General features: G+C 57.1%; 2 protein-coding genes across 4 annotated transcripts in view; one reads left to right on the top strand and one right to left on the bottom strand.

Moving 5' to 3' along the window:
• SLC5A10 (solute carrier family 5 member 10) overlaps window positions 1–430 on the top strand; it is a 69,985-nt gene extending 69,555 nt beyond the window's left edge. For all 3 annotated transcript variants that reach the window (XM_045824546.1, XM_045824545.1, XM_045824544.1), the window contains one exon: window positions 88–430. In XM_045824546.1, coding sequence (XP_045680502.1) covers window positions 88–91 — 4 coding nt within the window. In that variant the 3' untranslated portion in view covers window positions 92–430. The remainder of the gene's footprint in view (window positions 1–87) is intronic.
• On the bottom strand, window positions 417–23,566 carry LOC123809392 (GRB2 related adaptor protein). Its single transcript, XM_045824547.1, has 6 exons — window positions 23,436–23,566; window positions 23,139–23,347; window positions 16,096–16,193; window positions 11,527–11,649; window positions 3,526–3,694; window positions 417–1,845 (listed from the first exon to the last, which is right to left on the bottom strand). The coding sequence occupies exons 2-6, from the start codon at window positions 23,214–23,216 to the stop codon at window positions 1,660–1,662; spliced, it is 654 nt and encodes a 217-aa protein (XP_045680503.1). The 5' UTR covers window positions 23,217–23,347; window positions 23,436–23,566; the 3' UTR covers window positions 417–1,659.
• Window positions 23,567–23,987: the final 421 nt, after the last annotated feature.

The raw sequence follows: 23,987 nt of genomic DNA, 5'->3' as shown, positions 1-23,987 counted from the left end.
TCCCAGTCCTGGGACTGGGGCTTGGAAAAAACATGGCACTGGATGCAGCCCTGTGACCCCGGCCTGTTCCTCTCCCACCCCCTCCAGGTGATGCCCAGAAACATGCTTTCTGGACCCGTGTCTGTGGCTTTAACGCCATCCTTCTCATGTGCGTCAACATCTTTTTCTATGCTTACTTTGCCTGACCGAGGTCCGGGTGGGAAGGTGGGAGTGCTCGGGGCCCTGGGCCCCCTCCCTAATGAGGACACCAAGGCCACAGAGGGTGAATCCCTCACGTCTGCATGGCAGCCAGGTCAGTGCCAGGGACTGGCCCTGCCAGCAAAGCAGAACCCTGAAAAATCAGGGAGGGAATGGGAGAAAAGAATGTGACACTTCAAAAGTGGTAGTCGTAAGTGGAAAGAAAATTAGATTTCTGATGGATGTCCTCAAACCATCTGGCTGTTTTATTTGGAGTGCGCGATCCAGGTCAGGAGCAGTGTAACCTGCCAGGGCTCAGGGCTCCCAGGGTCTCAGGCCACCCCTGGGTGGGGAGAACCCCCAACGCAGGCTCGCAGACACCTCCCTGGACCCCCTACCCCATCTGCTCTGCTGCCGCAGGAGCCTCCTCTCCCTCCCCTGCTCACTGCCCCTGTGTCCCAGCCCAGCATTCAAGGCGGTTTCCAGGCTCCCCTCACTCTGCCTGCTCCCAGAGGTGCTCCGCTCTGGGCAGGCGTTGCTTAGTAACCCCCTCCCTGCTGGGAGCATAGTGGATGTAGACACCCTGTCTTTTCTCAAGCTGGGGACTCACCCAGACTGCCCACCCTATTCTAGGGGCTGCTGGACTTCAGACTCCAGCTCAGCCCCTACTTCCCACTGGGTCTGCAGTCCCCAAACTGCCCGGAGTCTGGGCAAAACCTGGGCCTGAACTGAGCCTCTCAGGCGGCTGCGTCCAGGGCTTGCCCTCAGCGCTCATCCATTCTGAGAGGAGCAGCTGCCTCCATTTCTCTGTCCACTGCCGCCTCTTCCTCAGGGCCTCCAGCCCTCCCCAAAGTGTCTGCAGTGGGTGGGGCCTTGGATGCCCCGGTACAACCTAGAGTTGTCATGGAGCTGTGGAAAAGTCAGTGTCCACCTGGAGCCTGTCCACTGAGTCCAGGCCAACAAGTACTCAGCACCCTCTCCTGTCTCTTACATCCAAGCAGCACTTGGATGTCCCCAAGTGTCCCCTAGTAGCAGCACTTCAAGGGTCCTTTTGAGGGAGGGTCAGGCAGGCCCAGTGACTGGTCGGTCCAAGGTGAACACACACAAGCCTTGGGTCAAACCCCTAATGTGAGGAAGCTGGGAGCCCTCAACCATCTCTGAGGATAGGGCCATTGAAGGTTGGAGTGGGCAGGGCCTCGGCCAGGCCACCCTATTATGTCACAAAGCTGGTGACCACTGGAAACTTTGGGAGCTCCCCTGGCCTGGTGGGCACTGAACGCCATGTGGGTGGTGGGCAGCTGGGGGCAGCCCAGTTCATGTGGAGCAGTGGGGGCTGGGCTGGGCGCTTAGAGGCTCAGGTTCCTGTCCAAGGCCTTTGGCTGAGCCCCATAGGACCTGGTAGGGGTGTCCATGGTCTCTGTTGGACTTCAGTGTCCTGTGGGAAGACGGTCTGCCAACTCTGCCCCCTGGGCGCCACTCTGGTCAGAGGTGCACAGGCTGGACATAACTCCGTGGGAAGAAGCCTGTGTGCCCGCAGAACCGGCCTCGCCACCAGTGGGGGTCCAGGTGCTCCAGGACCTCGATGATGTCACCGCGGCGGAAGCTGAGCTGTGAGGAGTCCTGCGCCGAGAAGTCGAACTGCGCCTGGGCAAAGCAGGCCCGGGCTGACTGTGGAGGGAGGGAATCATCAGTGGGGCCCCCCAGGAGGCCCCGACAGAGGTTTGTCTCGTCTTGGAAAGGGCAGGGTGTTTGGAGCAGAACTGAGGTTGAATGTGCTTGTGCTTCCAAGGCCAGGGGATGGCCACCACCCGTGGGCCTCCTGCTGCCACCCGCGGTCTACAGGGAATGATACAACTGTCCTGGTGGCTTGGCTGGGCCCTAAGTCCTGAGCTTCAGTGAGGGGCTGTGGTCAAGTCCCTCAGTTTCCCCACCTGCGAAGGGGACTGGGACAAGAGGTCTCTGCAGGCACGCCAACCTGACGCCGTGGCAATTGTGCCCAGCACCCAGGAGCTGCCTTCCCCATCAGGATCTCTGCTCTGAGCCTTCAGAATCTTACCAGGACAGCTGATAGGATCAGTGGGCAGGCTGTAATTACTGGTTCTCTGCCCAGGAAGGAGGAGGCGGTATGGGCCCCAAGATACTGAGCCAGCTCTGGAGTCTCCCCAGAGGGTGGGTGATCTCAGGCTGGGCTGGAGTGAGGTGGCAGGTGTGGGGGAGCCCTCAGGCAGCCCCCAGTTCCATCCTGGCTCCTTCACACTCTTCAGGGTCAGAGCTTAGCCGGGCAGTGAGGGGGAGGGGAGGGAGGTCTGGGATACGGAGGCCCAGAGGAGAGCTCACAGCAGGCCTGGCCCCCAGGGTCCGGCCCAGGGGGCTGAGCCCCCTGCTGGGCCAGAGGGTACACCAGTGGGGGTCTCCCAAAGCACTGTGTGACTTGCTGGAATATTGGACCCCAGAGCTCATCCTATCAGAGAAGAAACTGAGGTCCCGTTGACGGATGAACTGGCACAAGGTCACATGTGGGGAGGTGGCTGGGGTCTAGCAGCAGGGCAGTATGGGAGGCTCTGCATCCGTCTGTCAGCAGCTCCTTGGGCCATAGCCGTGGTCCCCATACCCTCTGCACAGCCAAGGGCCAGTTGGCGCTGACCTCCAGCCCCAGGCCGGGCCAACACCCCCTCCAAAGGAAAATAGCACACTGGGGCTAATAACCCCATTAGCTGCTGTCGTCACCCTAATGAGAGCTGGTCCAGGGCCCTGATGAAAGAGCTGGCTGGCAAATTGCTGCTGCTGTGAGGACAAGGGTGGCCACCCCTCACACACGCACACACACACACACACACCCTGTGTCTGGCCAGGGCCTCACCCTTACCGCCCCATGCCCCACCCACGGCTGGCACCCTGGGAGCAGACAGCAGGACTGGGCCTGCCTGGTTGGCAGTCTTAGGTGGGTCACATTGCATCCAAGCCTCGGTTTCCTCACCTGTACCACGGGACAGTAAGGCTCCCCGTGCACACAGTTCAGCACATGTCCCTCAGCAGGCTCAGTGGGTGTCAGTACCTTCCTTCAACATTTACTGAGCACCTACTGTGTGCCATGCACTACCCAGCCACAGTTTGTTCCATGGGATTTTCATACTGTTCCTTCCTCTTCTTCCCCTCTTCTCCCCACCCTTGCTTCACAGCTGTGCCAACAGAACAGAATTGTACAGCCCGGGCCGGACCCTCCTCCCACGACCTGGGCTGCTGGGGGAAGGGAGGCCAGCCTGTGTCAGCCCCACCAGGCATCCTCGCCCTGGGATGGCCCAATGGCGGTGACGGGAGGCACCCACCGCCCTGTCCCTGCCCGCCTACCTTGAGCGGGGGCTCTTCATCTCGCAGGAAGACCTGCCGCTTCTTGGCGATGGTGGTGGTGTGGTAGAAGTCGACCAGCTCGTTGAGGGAGTTGAACTTCTCCTCCCACAGGAAGTATTTCCCAGAGGCCTCTCGCAGCACCTTGAAGTGCTGGACCTGGTCCCCGTAGCTGGGGGAAAGGACCCACAGTTACCTCAGATGGCCCCCAGCAGCCAGGGACCACTCCCTGCCCAGCCTGGCCCTGGGCCTTCCCTGCTAACCAGTGTCTGGAGCCAGGCCTTTCTCTGTCCTGGTGAGACCTGGTGAGTGAGGAGGAGGTGCCGGGAGTGGGGATAGTCCCAGGCCCCCGACCTGGCTCGGGGTGAGACCTGGTGAGCACCCCCTGGCCGTGCATACAGAGTTAAGGGTTCAGACCCTGGACCAGGCCTCTTTCTTGCTGTGTGACTTCAGGCAAATCACTCGATTTCTCTGAACCTCAGTTTCCTCATAATAACACCCCTCTCTGGGAAAGTGTTCGGAAAGTGCTGAGCATTGTTTATCAGCAGCATTAAGTGGGTTTCTCTGAGAGAGGTGACCAGACAGCATCCCCAGCTTCCCTCTCAGCCTGCACACTCTTCTCCCTCTCCTCTCCCTGCCCAGCCCTTGCAGTCCCTTGAGGAGTGAATCCCAAGACCACCTGACTCAGTGTGAGAGGAGCTTAGCCATGTCGAAGGCCTCATGTCCTTCCTACCCACAACCACCTCAAGAACCTTCTATGGCTCCCCATTACCCTTGGCATAAAATCTTAACACCTCAGACTCAAGATCTGGCTCTGATTACACCTCCAGCCTCATTGCTTTAGTGCATGCTCTGATGTAACCCACGAGTCCCTTTCTCATCTCCCAGCCTTTGCCTGGCCTTCTGACCCATGAGCACTAAAATCCTGGCGAGCACCTTCTAGCTCAGCTGAGGGGACAGCCTGCCTCTCCCAAACTGGCCAGAGGGGTGGGACCTGCTCTGGCTTGGCCTGGGCAGAAGGACCTGCCCGGTGCTTTCCCACACAAGGCAGGTCCCACGCCAGGGCAGGCCCTGCAGCCAGAGGCCGGAGGCGGTACTGGTATGTGTCCGGACCATGGGTCACACAGCCACAGAGGCCCCTCCCTGCCACAGGGGTGGCCAGGCCCACTGCTCGGGGTGGGGTGGAGCAGACATGAGCACATCAGGCCCCTTTGACAGTGGGGAAACCAAGGCCCTGAGCGCAGCCAGACCCTGCCCAGAGCCACGCAGCAGCAAAGGCCACCTCTGAGCTCCTGCATGTTAAGTGTCACTCTCAAGCGCTCCCCGACTGGTGGTCACTGTATAAGAATAGCCATCAACACTGATACAAGTTGGGATACCTATCGTGTCCCAGATCTTGGCGTCCCCAGTCCACTTCCACTCCTCCATGTTGTTCCCTGGGCTGGGATTCCCAAGCCCCACCCCCCACCCCTTTCTTGTCTGCTCTGCCTGGCCACAGTGGAGGCACCCTTCCCAGCGCTGCAGCCAGCCAGGCCAGGGTCTGCACCTGCTCAATGGGGGTGGGCGCTGATGTGCCCCGCAGAGAGATGAGGAAGGCCTGGGGCCAGGAGCCCCCCTGGCCAGGCTGGCGGCCACAGGGGAACACAGAACAGTCCTAGTACCCACCGGAAGAAGCCAGTTAACGGACCTGCCCACAGGAGGATGTCCTGACCAGTCGGCCGGTGGGGCTGACTGTGGGGAAAGGGTACAGTCAGGTGTGTGCACTGGGGACAGGCGAGGGCTCCTCAGAAGGAAGTGGCCTCTTGGCCTCCTGGGCCATAAGCTGTGTTCGTTTTAATTGGGGCTAAATGAGAACTCAACACCAGTCTGGAAACTTGACAGTAAAAAGAAAAAAACACTTCTGGGGTTCTAAATTTAAATTCTGTTAAACAATTTTGGACACAGCGCGTTCACAAGCCAGGGTCAGCTGGCAGCCTGAGTTCTGGGCGGGACCACAGCCCGTGCTTCTCCGGGCCTGCAGGAGCGCAGTGTCGGGGGCCGACCTGCCCCTGCCTGCTACCCACTTCTTCTGCCTATGCTCCTGCACCGTTGTGCTGCTTTGTTCAAAGTTTAAAGATTTAAGATGAAGAGTTGTTTAAGGGAAACACTCCCGGTTTGGGGGGCAGAGAGCAAAGTGGGATCCCCCACCTAGCCCAAGTCAAGGGGTCCAAACCACACAGAACCTCTCTCCACCTTTAAACACACCTCCAGGCTTTGCATATACCACTTCCTCTAAATTCTCCTGGGGTCACACTTGTACCCACACTTCAAGGCCCAGGGGAAGTGGCCTGGCCTCTGAGAACCACCTCTGCCAGAGTCGGGGGCTCTGTGGGCTCCTCAGGCCTTGTGTAGCCTTCTCACGACCAGCTGCTCACAATGGCCCACATACCAGACACCTGGACCTGAGAATTCAAGAATTCTCAAACTGGGCAGCTTGCCGGTTCCGGCCACGAGTCTATGCATGGTACTCAGTAGAAGGCAGAGCCTGTGTCCTCTCCTTCCTGGTCCAAACCTCCTGTTCTACAGCGAGCTCTGCCCACGGCCCCAGGCAGCTGTGCTGGAGACACTGCTGCCCCGCAGCCCCTGATGCTGTGCCTACCCCTCTCTCCAGCAGTCTCTCGCCCAGCCAGCCTGTCTCCCAGACACCCTAGGCCTCAATGGTGACTCTCACCAGGAACCTTTTTCCTTTCATTCTACCTGGGCTGGGTCTCAGCCATGCTTTGAGACAGCTGAGAACACCTTAACCAGGGGTGTCCTCTGTAGACTCCAGACCTCCTTACCCTTGGCCCAGGGGAGGAGCAGGGGAGCAGGTGAACTGAGCCTGAGCACAGGTGACCCCTGAACTGGGAGGAATGGCTTGAAAGCAGACAGCCCTGCTGGGTGAGCCCTCCTGAGCTGGAGCAGAGAAGTGCAGCCAAGAGCAGGTGTGAGGAGGGGGCCCAGGACAGCAGACAGTGCCCAGGGCATGTGTGCGTGTGGCCTGGCCCATGTGTACCGTGTGTCCGGTGTGCGCATGTGCCTCTCTCCCTGCGCTGCTGGGATTGTCTGTGTTCCTTCTCTGAGCAGCTAGGGCTGAGTCTGTCTCTGCGTGTGATCCTCGACCCGCCTACAGCGGGAAGGGGGCTGGGCTTGGCTCCCGGGCTGTGGAGAAAGCCCAAAGGATCAAGTCAGGCCTGATACTGGTCCTGCCCAGCAGGTTTTTCTGCTTGGTGGTGGCAGCAGCAAAGGTGGCAATGGCAGCCCAGAGCAGATCAGACGAGGCTAGGGTAAGGTCAGGAGCCCAGGACAGCCCTGGGCAAGGGGCCCGGGTGCCAAATGCCCACTGCATTAGGCAGGGCCCTTCTCTAGCCTCAGTTTTCTTATCTGTGCAAAGGGAAGGGGTGGCGCCTGTACCGCAGCAGCTATGAAACAGAAGCAAACGGACCTTGGGAGGGGCTGGGCAGAGGGACTCCTCCTGGGTCTCTGGGGCTCAGGGGAGGTAGCAGGAAGGGTAGACCAAGCCTATTGGGGCAGAGAGGGTCAGTGGGCACCAGCCCTGCTATTCCTTGTTGTGTGATCATAGACAAATTACTGCACCTTTCTGAGCTTCAGTTTGTTTTATTTTTGTTTCCCTGTGAACTGTGTTTCTGGGATTATTTCCTCCCTGTCTTTGCATGCATAAGTTGTGTCCCCCACTTCTTTCTTGCTTCATTTTCCCAAGAGCCTTTATCATCTTCCAAGATTTTGTATAATTCACTAGCTGTTCATTGTCTGTTGCCCCAGGAGAACATGAGAGCCCAAAGAACAGGGAGCTTTATCCTATTTTGTTTGGGGCTGAATCCCAAGCACCAAGAACAGGGCCTGGCACATAGTAAGTGCTCAGTGAGCAGAGGGGGAGAGCCAGCACGTGCACTGACTCCAGGTAACCTCCAGCCTGGCAGGAGGCAAAACACCTCACTTGGGAACAAACTGCCATTTATAGCAGAGGGCTGCACAGCAGCTTGGATTGCAGCGAGGGGCAAAAGGCACACACTGCAGGCATGATGCCTGGCCCACATAGGTGTGCTCCTGGAGGCAGAGGGGACAGCCCTCTGTAAACGTGTAAGGGTCCACCAGCTGTGGCCACTGTTGCCCCACAAGGATGTAAGCTCCACTTCCAACAGCTTTATGGGGCTTGGCATGAGCTTACAGGAGAGGCTAGGCATGGCGTGGGGAGACCCCAGGGGCACACCGGTGAGGTGGAACTGCATGGCCTGCATGGCCATCGCACTTCTGGATGGCCCTCAGATCCCCTTCTCCATAATATAGAAGGTACATTAGTGTCAAGAGGGAGCGAGGGGGATCTGCCAGCAGCTCCACAGCAGGTCTGAGCAAAGCCAGGGCAAGCACCGGGCTCCCTCTGCCTCAAGCCGCAGCCCAAGGCCAGGGGGCACTGTGGCCCTTGGAGGGTCACTGGACCAACAACTGCTGTAACTGGCACTTGCTCTGGGCTAGGCATCGCGTGTTCCATAGCTGTCCATTTCACAGGCGAGGAAATGAGATTCAGAGGTGACTTGCCCAGGGTTACATGGCCAATAGGTGTCAGAGCTGAGGTTCTTGCTCAGAAGCCCACACTCCTAGCTACTTAGGTTCTCTGAGTGTCAGCTTCCTACTGCAGTCGCTGCCCAGCTGTCCTCCAAGGACCAGTGGGAGGCCCCCAGGAGTGAGGTGGTAGAGCCCTGGCCTGGATGGGACCAAACAGAGGTGGAGGGAGCCACCTGGAGGGGCTGTGCGTGAACCGGCCCAGGGCCCAGGAAGCTCCTGCTGGTTCCGACCTGAGGGATGTTCACCAGGAAACCTTGGGGGAGGTGCCGAGGGGCATGTGCAAGGGTGTCTCTGAGGGACACTCCTGGACCCTGTCCCAGGACAATGCTGGTGCTGGCTCCCCACTGGAAAATGGCTCCCTAGTACGGCCCATCTCCCCCTGGTCAAGCCTGCCCCTCACTGGCCCACCTCCAGGCCTTTGCACAGGCTCTTCCTTCACCTGGCACAGCCTCTCCTGCTTTGTGCTCCAAACTCCTACTGAGGCTTCACGGTCCAGTCCTGACATCACCCCTTTCACTGTGTGGAAGGCAACTGCTGTCACTGAAAGTTCCTTATTCAATCACTCTGGGCCAGGCTGTGTCCCCATCACACTCCTTGGGCCACTCCACTCACTGTGCTGCCCCTCCTTGCTTGACACACAATAAGTGGGTGGAAAGGTTTGGGTCTGAACCTGTACACGTAGGCAGGCTCAGCTGCATTTACAGAGAGATGCCAGGAGGGGGCAGTGCAGGAGGCACTAATGGAGAAGTTCAGGCACATGGGTTTGCTAGCAGAGGCGGGAGAGTGGGTGGTGGGTTGGTGGCCACCACCGCCCCTCAGCTCAGGCTCCAGAAGCCAGTCCAGTGATGCCCCTGCGCCCATGCTTTGCTGGGTGGCCTTGGGCTTTGCAGCTGATTCCAGGAGCCATGCACAGCCAGCCCAGCCCAGCTGGTGGGTGCCATTCGCAAGAGAGGACCTGGGCAGCCAGCATGAGGAAAACGACTGTTTCTTGCTTTTGCAGGGAACAGGGTGGGAAGTGGGGGTTGGGCTTGGGCAGTGGGGAGGTGACAGGGGCTCTCAAGAACCCCACCATCCCCCTGGAAGGGAGTCAGAGCCAAGAACTCACAGTGATTCCCACCTCCCAACTACAGTACTCCCATTTTTTAATTGGGAAGCAGAGGCTCAAAGGGGGTCAGAGCCTGGATAAGCAGCCTGTTTCCAAGGGGGGAAAGGGAAGTGAAGAAAGCTGACAGCTGGTTTACACAGTGTGGAGGGGATCAAGCTGAGCATAGTGGTCCCCCACTTGGGTGCCTGCCAGCCCAGACAGGGAGATGGCTACCTCCTGGGGTTCCAGGGTGCTGGTCACACCCCACCATGAGCTCATTACAGACAGGGGCAGCAAGCATAGTAAAAGTCACAGAGCTCACAGCGGGGCCTGTGGGAGCCAGGAGGTGTCAGCGTGGGCTACATCTCTGCAGAAAGGAACCTCATGTGGGCCGTTGCAGCCCACAGTTTCTTTGGAGTTGCCAAGGACACCATGGATGCTCCCCGGCCAAGTCTGTCTTTCTCTGCTTCACTGGGACCCCCGTGACCCCACACCCCTCCCCCAAGCTCCAGAGGAGCCCTCTGTTTTTTTGTCCTTTGGAAAATCCTCGAGCCATTGGCATGAGCCACATAGTCACTGGCAGCCACTGCTGCCAGAAGCCACACTGCTAAGCTCCCGGATGCGCCACTTGTCCTTCCTCCCAGCGGCAGCCTGGCCACCCCAGCACTGCGCTTGGCACTGTCAAGGCTGGCACAGCAGTGCCTCCTCCATGTGGCCTTGGTGCCCGGGCCTCAGCAGTCCTGACAGTTGCTATTGCTGGTGGTTCCCACTTCACAGATGTATGCCACCTCCCCAGCCCAGCCACTTTTCCTCCCCCAGTCCCCGTGGGGGAGGTGGTCCCCAGTGTCGGGGTCTCCTCTGGGGTCCTTGCCGGCCTCCCAGCACTCCTGCTGCTCCTCACAGCAGCCAGGGGCATTGTCTGAAAAAGGGAAGCTGATCACACCTGCTGCCCAAAACCTTCCCGTGGCTCCCTATTGGCTGAGACAAACCGGATCTCCATGTCAGGGTCTGACAGGCCTGTGTCTTTGACTGTAGCCTCTTGCCCTGTCCCCTTGACCCCTCTGCTCCAGTCGTGCCCCCCTCATGTGGGTTCCAACGCATCCTGAGCACCTTTCCGCCTCAGGGCCTCTGCACCTGCTGTTCCCTGTCTGGAAGGCCCTCCTCCCAGGTCCTCCTTCCTGGGGACCTGGGCAGCTTCCCCCTCTGGTTCCATAGATGCCACCTCCTCAGACGGGCTGTCCCTGAATTCATGTGTTTTCTGTCCACAGTTTCCCCAACTACGACATACACCCACAAGGGCAGCAATGCTGGTTTTCCCATCGTTATTTCCCCAGCCCCTAGGTAGCGTGGCACAGGGCACACCGCTGCACGGGTATCCCTCGGATTTAGGCATCTCACCCTGCTGGTCTGGCAAAAGGGAGCAGACACCATCACCACCAAGCATGCCTCCTTGGGAGAGCAATTGTTTTAAGCTGGTTATTTTTAATAAACAAAAGACTGAGGAAGAGCCTTTGACATTCCCTCAAACTGCTTAAAAGAACTTAGACAGAGGACCTGCCCGGGAAGTGGGCAGCCACCACAGATAAGTACGGCTTCGCACAAACAGATGTGGCAGACAGAGGAGCCGAGCTTGGCCCTTTGACCAGGCCCTCTCCAGGCCCCCTTGTTAAAGACCCCATTAATCATCTGTTTCCCAAATGTTTGGGTTGCCACCTGCACAGAGGCAGGCACAGAGAGGTTAGGTGACTTGTCCAATGTTACACAGCCAGAAAGTGGCAGAGTCAGAATCTGAGCCCAAGCAGCCTGGCCCCAGGGTCCATCCTCTCACCTGTGTCCCTGTAGAGTGGGACCCTGTAACAGGTACATCCTGAAAACCCGCCCTAGTGCCTTTGTGTCTCCTGTCCTGGGACTGGGGACAGGAAAACCGCTGGCATCCTCCTTCCTCCCTGGTGACTAATCTTTTCTTTCTCTCTTTCAGTCTTTTTTTCTTTTCTTTTTTAACGATGAATCTTTGATGGCTTCCTACTGATCCTAGAATAATGTCCAGACCCCGCCCCCCCCCAGCCTGGCACCTGAGGCCTGGCATGCAGCCCAAGCCTGCTTCCAAACACACCCTTACTGCTCTGGGCTGCAACCTGGGGTGTGTGTCTGCCCCCAACCCCCAACGGCCACCTGCTTCCAGGCATTTGCAGGGTGTGCCTCTCTAGGGATGCTGTTCCTGCCACCCCAACCCATGAGCCTGTTGCTTGCTTGGAGACTCAGCTCAGATGTTGCTGTCTGGCCTCCCTGTCCCATCCCCTGCTGTGGTCACCACTCACTTCACAGAGATGGAGAACTCCCCTGGGGAGCTCTCGCTCTCCCGGATCAGAAAGGCTCCCAGGAAGTTCCTCTTCATCAGAATCTCTTCGGCCAGCTGCCGGGAAATCCTACCCGAATACCACCTGCAGAGAGGGGGACAGGTGAAGGCTGTGGGGAGGCAGGGCTGCCTTCTTTGTGCCCAGGTTTTCAACATGGCTGACCCTCATTATGGTCCCGAGACACTGGAGATTGCCCCCATTTCACAGGTGAGGGACCTGAAGCACAGAGATGCGAAGCAATGAGCCCAAGATCACGTGCTGCGGCAGGCAGAAGCTAGGACCCAACCCCAGCATTTCAGCTCCAGAGTCCAATCCTTTCCCACCAGGCTAGGCAAACGTACCATTAGGAAAACATAAATAGTGAACAAGCCACAGTAAACTTCCCCCCAGACAACCCCAGCTGAGCTTTTCCATTTTAGATGATAGAGACTTAAAAGTGGAAAACAGAAAAAGAAAAAACAATGACAAAAACAATAGTAGCTTTGATCTGGTGATGAAGGATTTCACCCTATACCCATTTCACAGATGCACAGACTGAGGCCACCTAGACTTTTTCTCACAGGTACAAGTTTCTTTTCCCACTGACTGGACAGAACTGGGTATACAGAAAGTAACTGATAAATGCTTGGAGTCTTGCAAGAACACCCCCACCGACCCCAGGATCTGGGAGTGAGTGTCTGGGACCCCGCTTCTCCTGCAGCCCTGCGGCCCTGGTGGTGCGGCTCCAAGCACCTCCTCACCCCTACCCCAGCCCCTGCTGACTTGGGCCTCACCCACCCTCCAAGGATCCAGGTGGTCTCTGACTGGCTTCTCAGCCCCAGGCTTTCCACCTGAGACAGGGTCGGGGGAACTAAGACCCACGGCGGGACCAGGGCCCACAAAGGGCAGGCCTGGATCCTCCATTCCCTTTCATGTTTCCCTTCCATGTTTCCTCTCTTCTTTCAGCAAACGTTTAATGAACCTGAGCTTTGCCCCGGGGACAGGTGCGAGGTGGCAGGTTTTCTGTCATCTCAGGACATGGACATGCCCTCGAGCTGAGAGCAGAGGACATCACATCAGGTGCAGTGGCCAGTGGGGTCCTGTCCCCACCACTCCCCACTCATGCCCCACGTGCCCCCTGTCGACGAAAACCCTGGGGACCCTGCCCAAGAGCTGTTTGTTTCTGGTGACTAATGTGCTTGGCTTGTGTGCCAAGCCCCTGGCACATTCTCAAGTGATGACTGAGGGAGCAGGTGGATAAATAGCCAGCATCCCCCCACAATACTCTGGGTACCCCTGCTGTCTCCCAGCAGTCTGGTCACTAACACTCCCTGTCAGCTCCTTCCCTGCCCACTTCTGTCTCCCAGGTAAAGTCCCTGTCCTCAAATCAGGTCTCAGGTGCTGCTTCTGCAGGAGCCCACACCCTCAGAAGTGAAGTTCTAGCCAAATGCTGTCCCCAAATGGGTGAGGACCCTGGGGCCATCTCACAATGGGTGTCCCCAGGAGGAGCAGAGGCCAGGGGGTTGCTGTTGCTGAGTTTGGGGAACCAAGGCAACCTCCTAGAGAGCTCAGCCTGGGGCTCTGGAGTTCAGGAGTCCCAGGCACAGGCTCCTGGTCAGTGGGAGGTTGAGCTGTGCTCGGAGCTCCCGGGCTCATGGGGGCCTGGGAGGCGGCGCATGTGCCCAGAGGCCCAGTAGCACAGAGCGCAGGGCCTGCTGCAGGAGCAGGGGCCCAACAGGTCTCCACATGGGCGGTTCCTGAGGACCTGCATGTCTCCAAAGAACCCACAGAACCCCACAGGAGGCATCAGCATGTGGGTGGCTGTCACCCTCAAAGGGTTCTGCAACCGCACCCTCCAAGGAAGCCGCCCTGCCCCCACCAGAGGGAGACAGGGCTGGTCCTCCCAGGGCTCCTCCCTGGGTGGTGCCGGCACTTCCCGCTGCCCTCCAGCCCAGCTCTCTACCGCCGGTGCCACTCCACTGGAGGCCAGCTAGGCTTGTCCTCCCTTTTACCGATGTGGAAACTGAGGCTCAGAGTCGGTCAGGGATCACCTGAAAGGTTGTACAGCAAGTCCCTGACCTTGGACTCTACCCCAGTCCCAGCTGCTCTTCAGGGATCCACCAACCTCCCTGGTGAGCACCGTCAGGGGCCCACAGCACTGGCTGCAAATCCCCTTCCCCCTCTTGCGGCCATGGGGCCCTGGACAAACTACATGCGCCAACCCCACCCCCGCCCCGCCCCTATCTCCCCAAGAAGGCCCTCAGGAAGACGAGGGCACTGTTGCATGCAGTGTTTCCACTGCTGCCAACCTGAGGGGGTTCCCAGCCCTCCTCCACACCTCTGGCTGGGCCTGCCTGTTGCCCTCCTAGGCATACTTCTGCTCTGACTTGCAGGCCCAGCAGAGCGTGCCTTCCCTCTGGGTGGTCCTCCTTGACCCTCACTGTCCATGCAGCTGGGGCAAGTGCCTTCACGCCCTGCCCCCCAGGGGCTCCCTGGGCAGGCAGTAGCGGCAGTGGGTGCTCAGGGAAAGGGTGGGCCTGGTATGGGGACAGGGCTTTTGAAAACCCAGTCTTCTTCCCATCCCCACACCCTCATATCCCCCACACCCTCCTCACACCCTGGGGCCTGATGGGTGGAGTCAGGCACTGAGCTGGGATTTCCCCACCGCTATTTTGGGGCCAGGGCAAGTACTGAGGTTAGCCAAGGACAAAACTGAGCATGGCCTTCAGTAGGTTCGTGGAGACCCTGACCCCCAGTTCCCACTCTGTCTGAGATGGGAGTGGCCAGAGCTGGCCTCAGGGACCCCAGGGGCACTGCAGCCTGGACCCCACCCCAGCCCCCAGCAGTCCCAGCATTCTCTTGCCTCAGCTACCCCATCACCCGATGGGCCCAGCCCAGCACCACACACTCTCCTCAGCTCTTCTCCCCATCTGCTCAGGGCTTCTCAGCAGCTACTCACCTTCCAGGCTTCTGGTCTCGGCTAGATCGCTGCTTCTTCCAGGAGGCACCCACCAACTGGCCAGCCCCCAGGGATGGCCCTGCCTTGTCCCCACCTACCTGTGGATGCCAGGGAGCCGGACCCCTTCCCGACGTCACATAGCCCATAAGGACCCTGCAGGGCCTGGAGCCAAGGGCTGCAGCCCAGGGTGTCAGCCAGAGGCCGCAGCCTCTGTGGGAGAGGCTTGGGTGCCCTGAGCCTAGGTAGAGCAGGTGGGACCCTGGGTGGGATGGGGCCTTGCCCAGTACATGGAGCAGGAGGTGTGGCAGCTTTGCAAGTAACTCAAAGACAGAGACAGAGGAAATACCCTCAGGCCCCACCCTGGCCCTGCACTCCCCTCTCCCCGACACTCACACATGCACGTGTCTCCCAGGTGGCCCACCCGGCCTGCCTGGCCTGGTCACTTGCCTCCATATCTGACTAACTCCCTCCCCAACTCAGAGGGCTCCCTGGTGCCCCACCACCCTGGGCCTGGTATTTGAGGCCCTCCCTCCAGTCCCACTGCCATGGGCTCTCCCTCACTACTTCCCCTGTCCAGCAATGTCTTTTTCCTTTTCTCCTTAGCTAACTCCAACACATCCTTCAAAGCCTCCTCCTTGCCACCTCCTCATTGCCACCTCCTCTGAAAAGCCTTCCTCGGTTAGGTGCCTCCATGCTGTCTGCACTCCAGGGCTGTGCTCTTTATGACCTATGTCTCCCACAGGACAGGGCTGCTCCGACCCCAGCCTCTCACACATGTCCCCAGCTGCACCACGGCTAGCTTGTGGTGAGTGGCTGGGAGCAGCTATATTTTGAGGCTACCTCAGCTATCATTTCAAGCATATGTGGTGGGTTTTCCATAGATTCTTGGCCCCTTAGACCTCCCATTCTCAGGGCAGTGGCGTTGGATGCTGCCTATGGACAGCCTGACTGGGGGCTTCCCTGGGCCAGCAGGTCCCCAGCCATGGGTACTGGCGCCCTGGACAGAACTGCCACTCTGCCCTGGCCCCAGATCCTGCCTGACCAATGTCCAGCTCTCCCCTGTGCCCCAAAGGCAGGGCCCACAGAGTCTGCTTCCTGCTTGCCCTCCACCGCTCCACTGCCAGTGGACCTCTTACCCTCAACGCAGGGCTGAGCTGGCCTCTTAGAGAGATCTCCAGACCCCCCAGAGGTGGGGCCCTCAGCCCTCCTTGTACTTCAAAAGGGGCCCTGAGGAACAGGGGCAGCGGGACCTGCCCAGGGCCACCCTGCAGGCAGCAGCCCAGATGGCTGAGAGCTGGGGCCATCCTGTCCAGTGCTCTCCTGGGCATTCTCTGGCATTCAGTCCGCAGTCTCGTGGCCTGCACTGGCCCTGACCCCGCCACCATTTTAGACAAACCCTTGAATCTGCATCCTCTGTCCCCAGCTTGGAGTAGAGCCCAGAGCCCCAGAGAGATGGATAGGGGCTGGGAATGGGGAGGTTTTATGCTTAAGGGGTAGACCAGGCAGCATCCAGGCCAGGTGGGGACATTTGGTGGTGGTAGTGGGGGTGGGTGGTGGCCTGAGGTCGCAAGGCTGGGGTGATGGCAACTTACGGGTGGGGCTTGATTCGGATGTAGTTCTTGGGAATAAACCCCTCGGTGCCCCGGAGCTCAGCCTTGTACCAGTTCTGGTCATCCTCCATGTTCAGGATCTGCAGGCAGGAGAGACACTGACACTCAGTCTCCCAGGAGAGGCAGCTGTTACCTGCTGTGGGTTCGTTGCTCAAGTGCCCCGGGCTTCACCAAGCTAGGCCTGGGGCCTGTTTCACAGAACAGGGGGTGGGGACCTGGCCGAGGTCACAAGGGCCATAGTCCCAGATAGCCTGTCCCCAGGGGTCATCAGGCACTAAGCTATTGGCATGGGCCAGAGTCCCCAGGGAGCTCAGACAGCCTCAACCTGAGCTCAGTGCCCTGTGGTAGTCACCTTGAGTCACTTGCATTTAAACAGCACGTCTAGTCTGAATTCAGGGGTGACAATGCAGCAGGAGGTGGTGGCTTTCAGGCACTGGGGAGCATGAGGAGCAGATGAGGGAGACCTTGGTCTGGGCTGAGGCTGAAGCCTGGCCTGCTCAGGTCACAAGGGCCCTCATCCAGGGTGTCAAACCCCTGCGGCCCCACAGTTGGGCCCAGAGGAACTGAAACAGCCAGAGTGGGGGTGGCAGCCGCTGCAGTGAGCGACTGATTGGCTGTGGGAGAAGCAGGCAGGCCTGCAGCGTGGGCACAGCGTGTAGCTCCGGACTCCCTCCTCCCTTCCCTGGGCGAGCTGCCCATGCATGGCCCTGGCTCTCCCATGAGCCTCTGAGGTCATGATCACCAAAGGCTGTTGCTCAGGTGAAGAAGCAGACCTGGGGGTTGGGAGTGAGCCAGGCCAGCAAGAGCCTGAACCCTGTGGCCTGGGGTCTCAGACTCTCACTGCACCTCCCACTTTGTCTCTGGACCCAAGCCTGGAAGCAGGGGCATCTCTCCTGTGAGTCTCCCAGCAGGTCCCAGTTCCATCCTAGTGGGGACACTTGCTGACAGAAAATGCTGGAGGTAGGACAGCATCCCAAGGAGAGTGCACCACGAGAGTCAAGGCAGGGGGTGCTGGCACAAAGGCAGCTGCTCAGACAACTTGTTTTTGCCAAGAGGAACTGGGATGGACTTCCTTGGGCCCAAGCCAGGGCCCAAGCCAAGCCCCGAGCCATGCAGGCAGGCACCCCTCCCTGCCTCCCATCTGTCCGCAGGCCCTGCTGGGTCCCTTCCTTCCTGCCTTTGCAGCTAGAGCAGGGTCAGCAGCCCTGGGGACAGACGGAAGCAGGTGGCTGACTCAGGAAAACTTGCTCAAAACAAAACAAATCTTCCAATTTATTAGAAAATTAAAGCCTGTGGGCCTCCTTCCAAAGCCACAGATTCAGCAGAGGAGCCCTGGAGCCCGGGGCTCCAGACTGCTCTGGCTGCCCCTGGCTCCCTCTGGAGCTTTGGCCTGTTCCATCCACTGAGGAATGGGCACATCTGGGGCCTGCGCTGCATGGGGCAGTGTCTTGTGAACTACGAAGTCCTGTGTGGATGTGTTGGAGTAATCATATACCTGATCGAGGCCCTGTTTTGTTGTATGTCATTCTGGTTTCCTATTATCCTTACTCCAAGGACCCAGAAATGTTCTCACTGTTTATGTTAGCTGAATTCTCATTGTCAATGTGGTTCAAAAGCTCTGGGCCCTCTGAGACATGGGCACTCCCACAAAGCAGGGAGAGCCACACCTCCCTGGGGAAACCCTGGCCTCTGCCCCATGGCGCCCTCTGCCCAGGATGCGGTGCTCCTGCCCTGGGCCCTGGGCAATGCAAGTGCTCATCTGCTGTTTACTGAACACTTATGGCATGCCAGGCGCCGTGCTAGGCTCTAGCAATACAGCAGGAAACAAGGGGCTTCCACCCTCCCGAACACAGGTAACAGTACAAAAGGAAGAAAACAAGTTCACAAGGTAAGAATATAGCAGTAGGTGGTCTGAAAACTCCATAACAGGATAGCACAGACGGAGGATGTCTGGTTGGGGGCAAGGAGGTTTGCAACAGGAGTCAAGAAATGCCTCTCTGAGGAGGAGACCTGAGTCACAGACACAGACAAGAGAAGATGTAGGGGTGGTGTACAAGGCAGAGGGAACAGCCAGCCAGTGCAAAGGCCCTGCAGTGGGAGCAAGCCCTGTCCCTGGAGCAGGAAGGAGGCAAGTGCATCTGCAGTCGAGGCAGGAGGGGCAGTGAGAGCAGATGAGTGGGGCGAGGCTGGCAGGACAGGCAGGGTGGGAGCATGTAGGTCTTGCAGTCCAGGGGAAGCAGTTCAGGTTTTGTTTTAAGAGCCTCTGGGTACCATCAGGGGACAGCCAGACTCTGAGTTATGGTTGCTGTGTGGAGACTGGGCTAAGGGAGGGGGACAGAAAGAAGCTTCTCTCTAGCCCAGGAGTTGAGGGTAGAGACCTGGGGGCCATGGTAGAGGGGTACTGAGAAGCACAGGATTAGGTGTAGATGTTGGCAGAGTCCCTGATAGGACTTAACAAGAGGGTGCATGCGAGACAAACAAAGAGTGGCTGAGACAACTCTGAGGGGCCGGGCCAAGGCTGGCAGGCTGTGGCAGCCGTGCACGGCTGTGGCTGTGTACGGGGCTGCAGGGAGGCCAAGCTCAGGGTGGCTTGTACAGGGTCTGAGGTGCTGTTAGCCTTCCCTATGGAGATGCCAAGGCAGCTATGGGCTCCCTGAGTCTGGGTCTCGGATGCCAGGTTATCCATGGACAGATGGGGTGAAGCCACCACCCACATCTCTCCTCCATCTAGAAGCAACAAGGTGCTGTGCACCCCGAGATGCCCAGCCTGTCAGGGAATGGGGCTTTGTTTCAGGGAAGTGATGTCTGGGGCCATTTTTCCAGGACGGATGGAGGTGCCACCAAGTTTCCCTCTAGGACCAGGGCTGCGAGTTGTTTGCCAAGGCTCCTGGGGGCTGGGGCACCTAGCGGGCACCTCTGTGACCGGGCCTGGCCCATGGGCAGCAAGCACTCAGGGAAGGGATACACCGTGCAGTCAGGCTGCACCCCAGCACCACCTGGAAAGGGCTGGCCCTCAGACCTGTGCGCGGGGCCCTGGCCCAGGAGAGGAAGGGGCCACAGTCACATTTTTATAGTTACCAGAAAGCAAGCCCCAGACTAGTGTGGGTGGGCAAGGTGCCTCGGGAGCAAAACTTAAGGGAGCTCCAAAAATCTCAGGGATCAAGATCATATTTAAGACAATATGTTAAAAAATAAAAATTAATACTCAAACTCTGAATATGGTCATTAGTTAATAATTTCTCAACATGGACACTTAGTGTAACAAATGTACCAGCACAAGATGCTCCCAACCAGGGGAGCTGAGTGCAGGCAGACAGGTGTCCCTCTGCACCATCTTCTTGATTTTTCTGTAAATCTAAAACTGTTCTAAAAAGTAAATCTATTTAAAAATGAATGCAAAGAAGATCTGCCCAAGATCTGAAGTAAAGGCAGTACCTGGCCTCGCACCTGCCCTGCCCTGCCCTGAGAGTGGGAGGGCAGCGGCCCACGCCCAGCCCCGCCAACAGCGACCGACAGCTTTTTGGTTGTCGGGACTTGCTTTCCAGTCTTCCAAGCACAACCCCGTGCACGACGGTCAGCTTTCCCTCTGCGAAAGCAATGTCTGTTGGTTATTTGTCTAGAGTTGACTCTGTCAATGTACATACATTTACATTCTGCTTGATGCCACTTAACATTGTGTCATGAGCATATTTATATCATTAAACATGCTCCCCAAATCACATTTTTAGGGCTGTGTCATATTTTTTGCCATTGCTGATCAGGTTGTCCAGCTTGGTTCCATGCGACAAACCGTCACCAACATTCCCCTTCCTCGCTCGAGCCATTCTTCTCTGCGTCCTGCTTCCAGCTGACGAGCTCTCTGTTTACTGGTTTATCTGGCCTGTGGCCCCAGTGACTCTGTGTTTTCTCCCCACTGCGTCTCCGAGACTGAGACCGGACCACCGCATACCCGTGAGTCCTGAGGCGGAGGGCGCACACACATCTTGGCTTGTCTCAGTTTCCCAGACACACGGTTCTGGGTCAGAGGGCGTGGAGATTTTTAAGGCATTTTATGTTTCCCAAATGCCCTTCAAAATGATTGTGTCACTTTACCCGCCCACCATCACATGCGTAAAGGTGCACATTTTCCCACAACATCGACAACCTTGGAGATTGTTTTAAAAATGGGATTTTGCTTATCTGGTGTCTTTTGTCGCGGTGACATCGGCCGCATGCTCGCATCGCTTCTTTGGCAGTTTTCCTTCGCCCATTTTTCTATTCTGCAGTTTGTGATTTTTCTGTTGACTTACAAGAACTCTTTCCATATCAAAACCATTAATACATTGACATTTTTTGTCAGGCATTTTTTCTTAGTTTAAGCCACCTTTACTTCTTATCCTGGAGACTGCCACAGCCCCTCCCCCACCCTTCCGTGGTAGCCCTGAGGCACCCCCGGCGAAGCCCTCCCGTGGGCTGGCGCACTTCCCACTCTCGGTGGCACCAGGCTTTCGAGATCCTGCTGCCGCCACCCCAACCCCACCCTCACCTCCTCCCCCACTGTCCGCTCTTCAGCCACAGACCTTCCTCTCAATTTCTCGCACTTGTGAGCAGGTCCTGCGTCTGGGCCTTTGCACTGGCTATTTCCCAGCCCAGAGCTCTGGGCTGTTTGCTTGGCCACCCTGTGCATCCCTCAGGGATCGCCTCTTTTGAGAGGCTGCCCTGATGACCCACTGGTCACTGAGCGTCCCATTTCCCTGTGTTGTTTCTTCAGTCTACCCAGCACCTCGTGATGCCGCTCACCTTCTGGAGTGTCAGCTCCAGGAGGTCAAGGGCTTTGCCTTGTTTGTTGCTGTGTCCTCAGCACTCAGAACAGTGCCTGGTAAACAGCAGGTGCTCAGAACTCAACAGGGAACAGATTGGTGGCTGGCTACCAGAGGCAAGGGCTGGGGAACGGGTGAAGGGGCCAAAGGTACAAATCCCAGTTATAAGGACACTAAGTTCTGGGGACATCATGTGCAGCAGGTGACCACAGTTAGTCCCTCTGTGTTGTCTGAAAGTTGCTGAGAGTAGATCTCAAAAGTTGCCACCAAGAGAAAAAGTGTAACCATGTAAGGTGATGGCTGCTGCCTAAACGAACTGTGATGATGGTTTCACAGACTTGTGTCAAATCACCAGGTATACACCTTAAACACACTCAATCTCATATGTTGGTGTCATCTCAATAAAACTGGGAAAAATAGCCCCACAAACGTTTGAGAGAAAATGAGGGAAAAGGCAGCCCTCCCACTGCCTGCATTCCTCTGTCGTTTTTTTGAGCTTGAAAAGTCCCCTCCTCGTTCTCCACCCACATGAGGGACAAGTCCCACTGGGAGGGCAGCCCCTCCACCCCCCACCCCCACCCCCCACCCTCGACTCTGCTAACACTTTAGCCCTCCCTCCCTTTCCTTCTCATTTCCCTTGTCGTATTGAAAGCCTACTATGTGCTGGCACTGTTTTAAGTCCTGCAGCTCCAGCATGATCCCCTGGCCGGGTAGCTCAGTAGGTTGGAGCATTGTCCCAATATGCCAAGGTTGAGAGTTCAATCCCCAGTCAGGGCACATACAAGAAGCAACCAATGAACACAACAATAAGTGGAACAACAAATCCATGTCTCCCTCCCCTCACACTCTCTCTAATCAGCTGCGATGACTAATGACTCCCTTCCTGACCACTGACCCATCAGTGGAGACCGGAACCCTGAAAGGGCACACCTGGAGAACTGATGCATATTCTGCTGAGACCCTCCCCTGAGACCTCCCCTAAGGTTCCGCCTGCAAGAAAGAGATAAGCCCCAACATGTGGTTCAGTCGGTTGGGTGTCATCCTGCAAAGTGAACAGTTGTGCATTCGATTCCCGGTTGGGGACATGCCTGGGTTGCAGGTTTGGTCCCTGGTGGGACGCATATGACAGGCACTGATATTTCTCTCTCTCTTTTTCCCTCCCTCCCCCTCTCTGTAAAACTAAAATTAAAATCTTAAAATTCTCCTAAACTCTAAGGCAATGGGCAGCTGGCAGCTCACCCTAGGCTAACCCCCTAAACCTGTCCCCAAGGCCCCCTTTTCTCTGGCTTCTCAGGGAGCTCAGGCAGCCCAGCCTGGGCTCTCCTGTTGCTTCTTCTGTGTAAGGCTCTTCCATGTTTCATTGTCCCCAGCTTTAATAAATGTGCCCCCATAGTCACTTGGACTCACGTTGTAAAATCTTTCCTGTAGGAAGTCAAGAATCCACACACTGCAGCCCCGCTCCAGCCCGGTCCCCTTTGCAGTAACGGGGGCACATCCCGTCAAAGGCCCACTGCTGCTGTGCAGACTCAGGCCCTGGGGCAGAGGTGCCTTTCTCAGCTTGGGGCAGCTCCAGTGCCCGAGTCTTGGCATGGCCACTCCTGAATCCAGCTCCTTAGCAAATTTGCAAGCAAAGACTTTTCCGGGGAGAGAGACCCCCACAAACCCTTCTGCCTGGACCACCCTTGGAAGGCTGCAATGCTCATTTCAAAAGCCTGAGCAAACAGAAAGAAGTGATGGTAGGACTGACTCTTTTCCCTTTTCTCCATTCTGCTGGGAAGCTCATTCCTGACACTTAAATCACAGCCATTTTTACCCCAATAAGTTAATGTGTGTACTTTTTACTTTCCGAAGAACTTCCTCTTTCCTCCTTCTTTCCCTCCCCCAACATCTCTCTCTCTCTCTGTCTCTCTCTCATTTCAACAACTATCTTCTTAAATTCTTCCCTGGAATACTGGGCATTGAACCAACTCCTGCTAGGTGCTGTACTCATGTCTCCTCAAATCCTCACACTGGCCTTCAAAGGAGCCAGTCCATTTCCTCTCCATTTCCTGGAGGGGGAACTGAGGCTTGGAGGGAAGAGGTGGCTTGTCCTGAGTCACACAGCTAATGACTGGAGAAGCTACCCGTTTTCCTCCACACACGGGACTCTTTTGGGGGAGCTGTCCTGGGCCCCTGGTTCTTAACCATCCCTTGTGGGTCCCATTCAGCCCACTCTGGCCGTCCTACCTTAAGTGTGTCCCCCTTGTTGAAGGCCAGTTCGTCGCTCTCTGTGGCCTGGAAGCTGTACAGGGCCACCGACTCCATTCTGCTGCCCGGGAGCCCAGCAGCCCAGTTCAGAGCAGGGCTGGCAGCTTCCTGCTTCCTCTGCAGTCGGGGCTGTCTTCCTTTGTTTTGAGAATGTGTTTGTTCTTTTGAAGCTGAGACTGAAACTGCCCCTGACAGGGGAGAAACAGGAAGCACAGATATGTCACAGAGCCGGGTGACTGGGGTGGGAGGTATAGGGGAGAGGTGGCCCACCCTTACCTTAGACCCTGAGGCAGGTGTGGCTCCTGGGGAGTCTCCAGCAGCCCTGAGAGTAAGTCTCTCTCCTTGTACCCATATCGTAGACAGTGAAACTGAGGTCTCCTGAGGAGAATGCTGCAAGGCCATCCTGGCACTCAGGCATTGGGCCTTGTGGTCCCAGCCACCCCCACCCTTCACCACTCTGTCTGCCACCTTTGCTAAGCTCTGGTGCCTCCGTGACTTCCCAATGCTTACTACCTCAACCCCAAACTCGTTTCCTGGCATTCAAGGCCCTGCCAAGCCACTACCCCACACACCTGTCCAGACTTACATTTATTTCTTTCCTTTTTTTTTACATTGTACTATCATGTTAAATTTTTAATAATAAAATCCCATTAAAGATTATCTGTCACATTCACGCCATAATTAGCTTTCTACAAACAGCTTTGCTTTCTGTGTACAAATCAATGTCAATGAAATTAAAAAAACTGTACTAGGCAAAGAACTTTATTAACCTTTGTTTCAAACTTTATTCCCAGGCTTCTTCAGCTTAGTTAGCTGAAAAGGATGGCT

The sequence above is a fragment of the Phyllostomus hastatus genome, unplaced genomic scaffold (assembly GCF_019186645.2).
Source record: "Phyllostomus hastatus isolate PE091 unplaced genomic scaffold, TTU_PhHast_1.1 phas_scaffold_55, whole genome shotgun sequence".
In the NCBI taxonomy this organism is placed as follows: domain Eukaryota; kingdom Metazoa; phylum Chordata; class Mammalia; order Chiroptera; family Phyllostomidae; genus Phyllostomus; species Phyllostomus hastatus.
The sequence above is the reverse complement of the archived record's forward strand: the minus strand, read 5'-3'. Positions and strand labels throughout refer to the sequence as shown.

Excerpts from the sequence above, each read along its gene's own strand:
- LOC123809392 (XM_045824547.1), bottom strand. The coding sequence starts at position 23,216 with ATGGAGTCGGTGGCCCTGTACAGCTTCCAGGCCACAGAGAGCGACGAA. Across the intron at positions 11,650-16,095 it reads ATCCGAATCAAGCCCCACCC|GTGGTATTCGGGTAGGATTT; the intron begins GTAAGTTGCCAT and ends CCCTCTCTGCAG. Across the intron at positions 3,695-11,526 it reads GAGTTCTCCATCTCTGTGAA|CTACGGGGACCAGGTCCAGC; the intron begins GTGAGTGGTGAC and ends CCTTTCCCCCAG.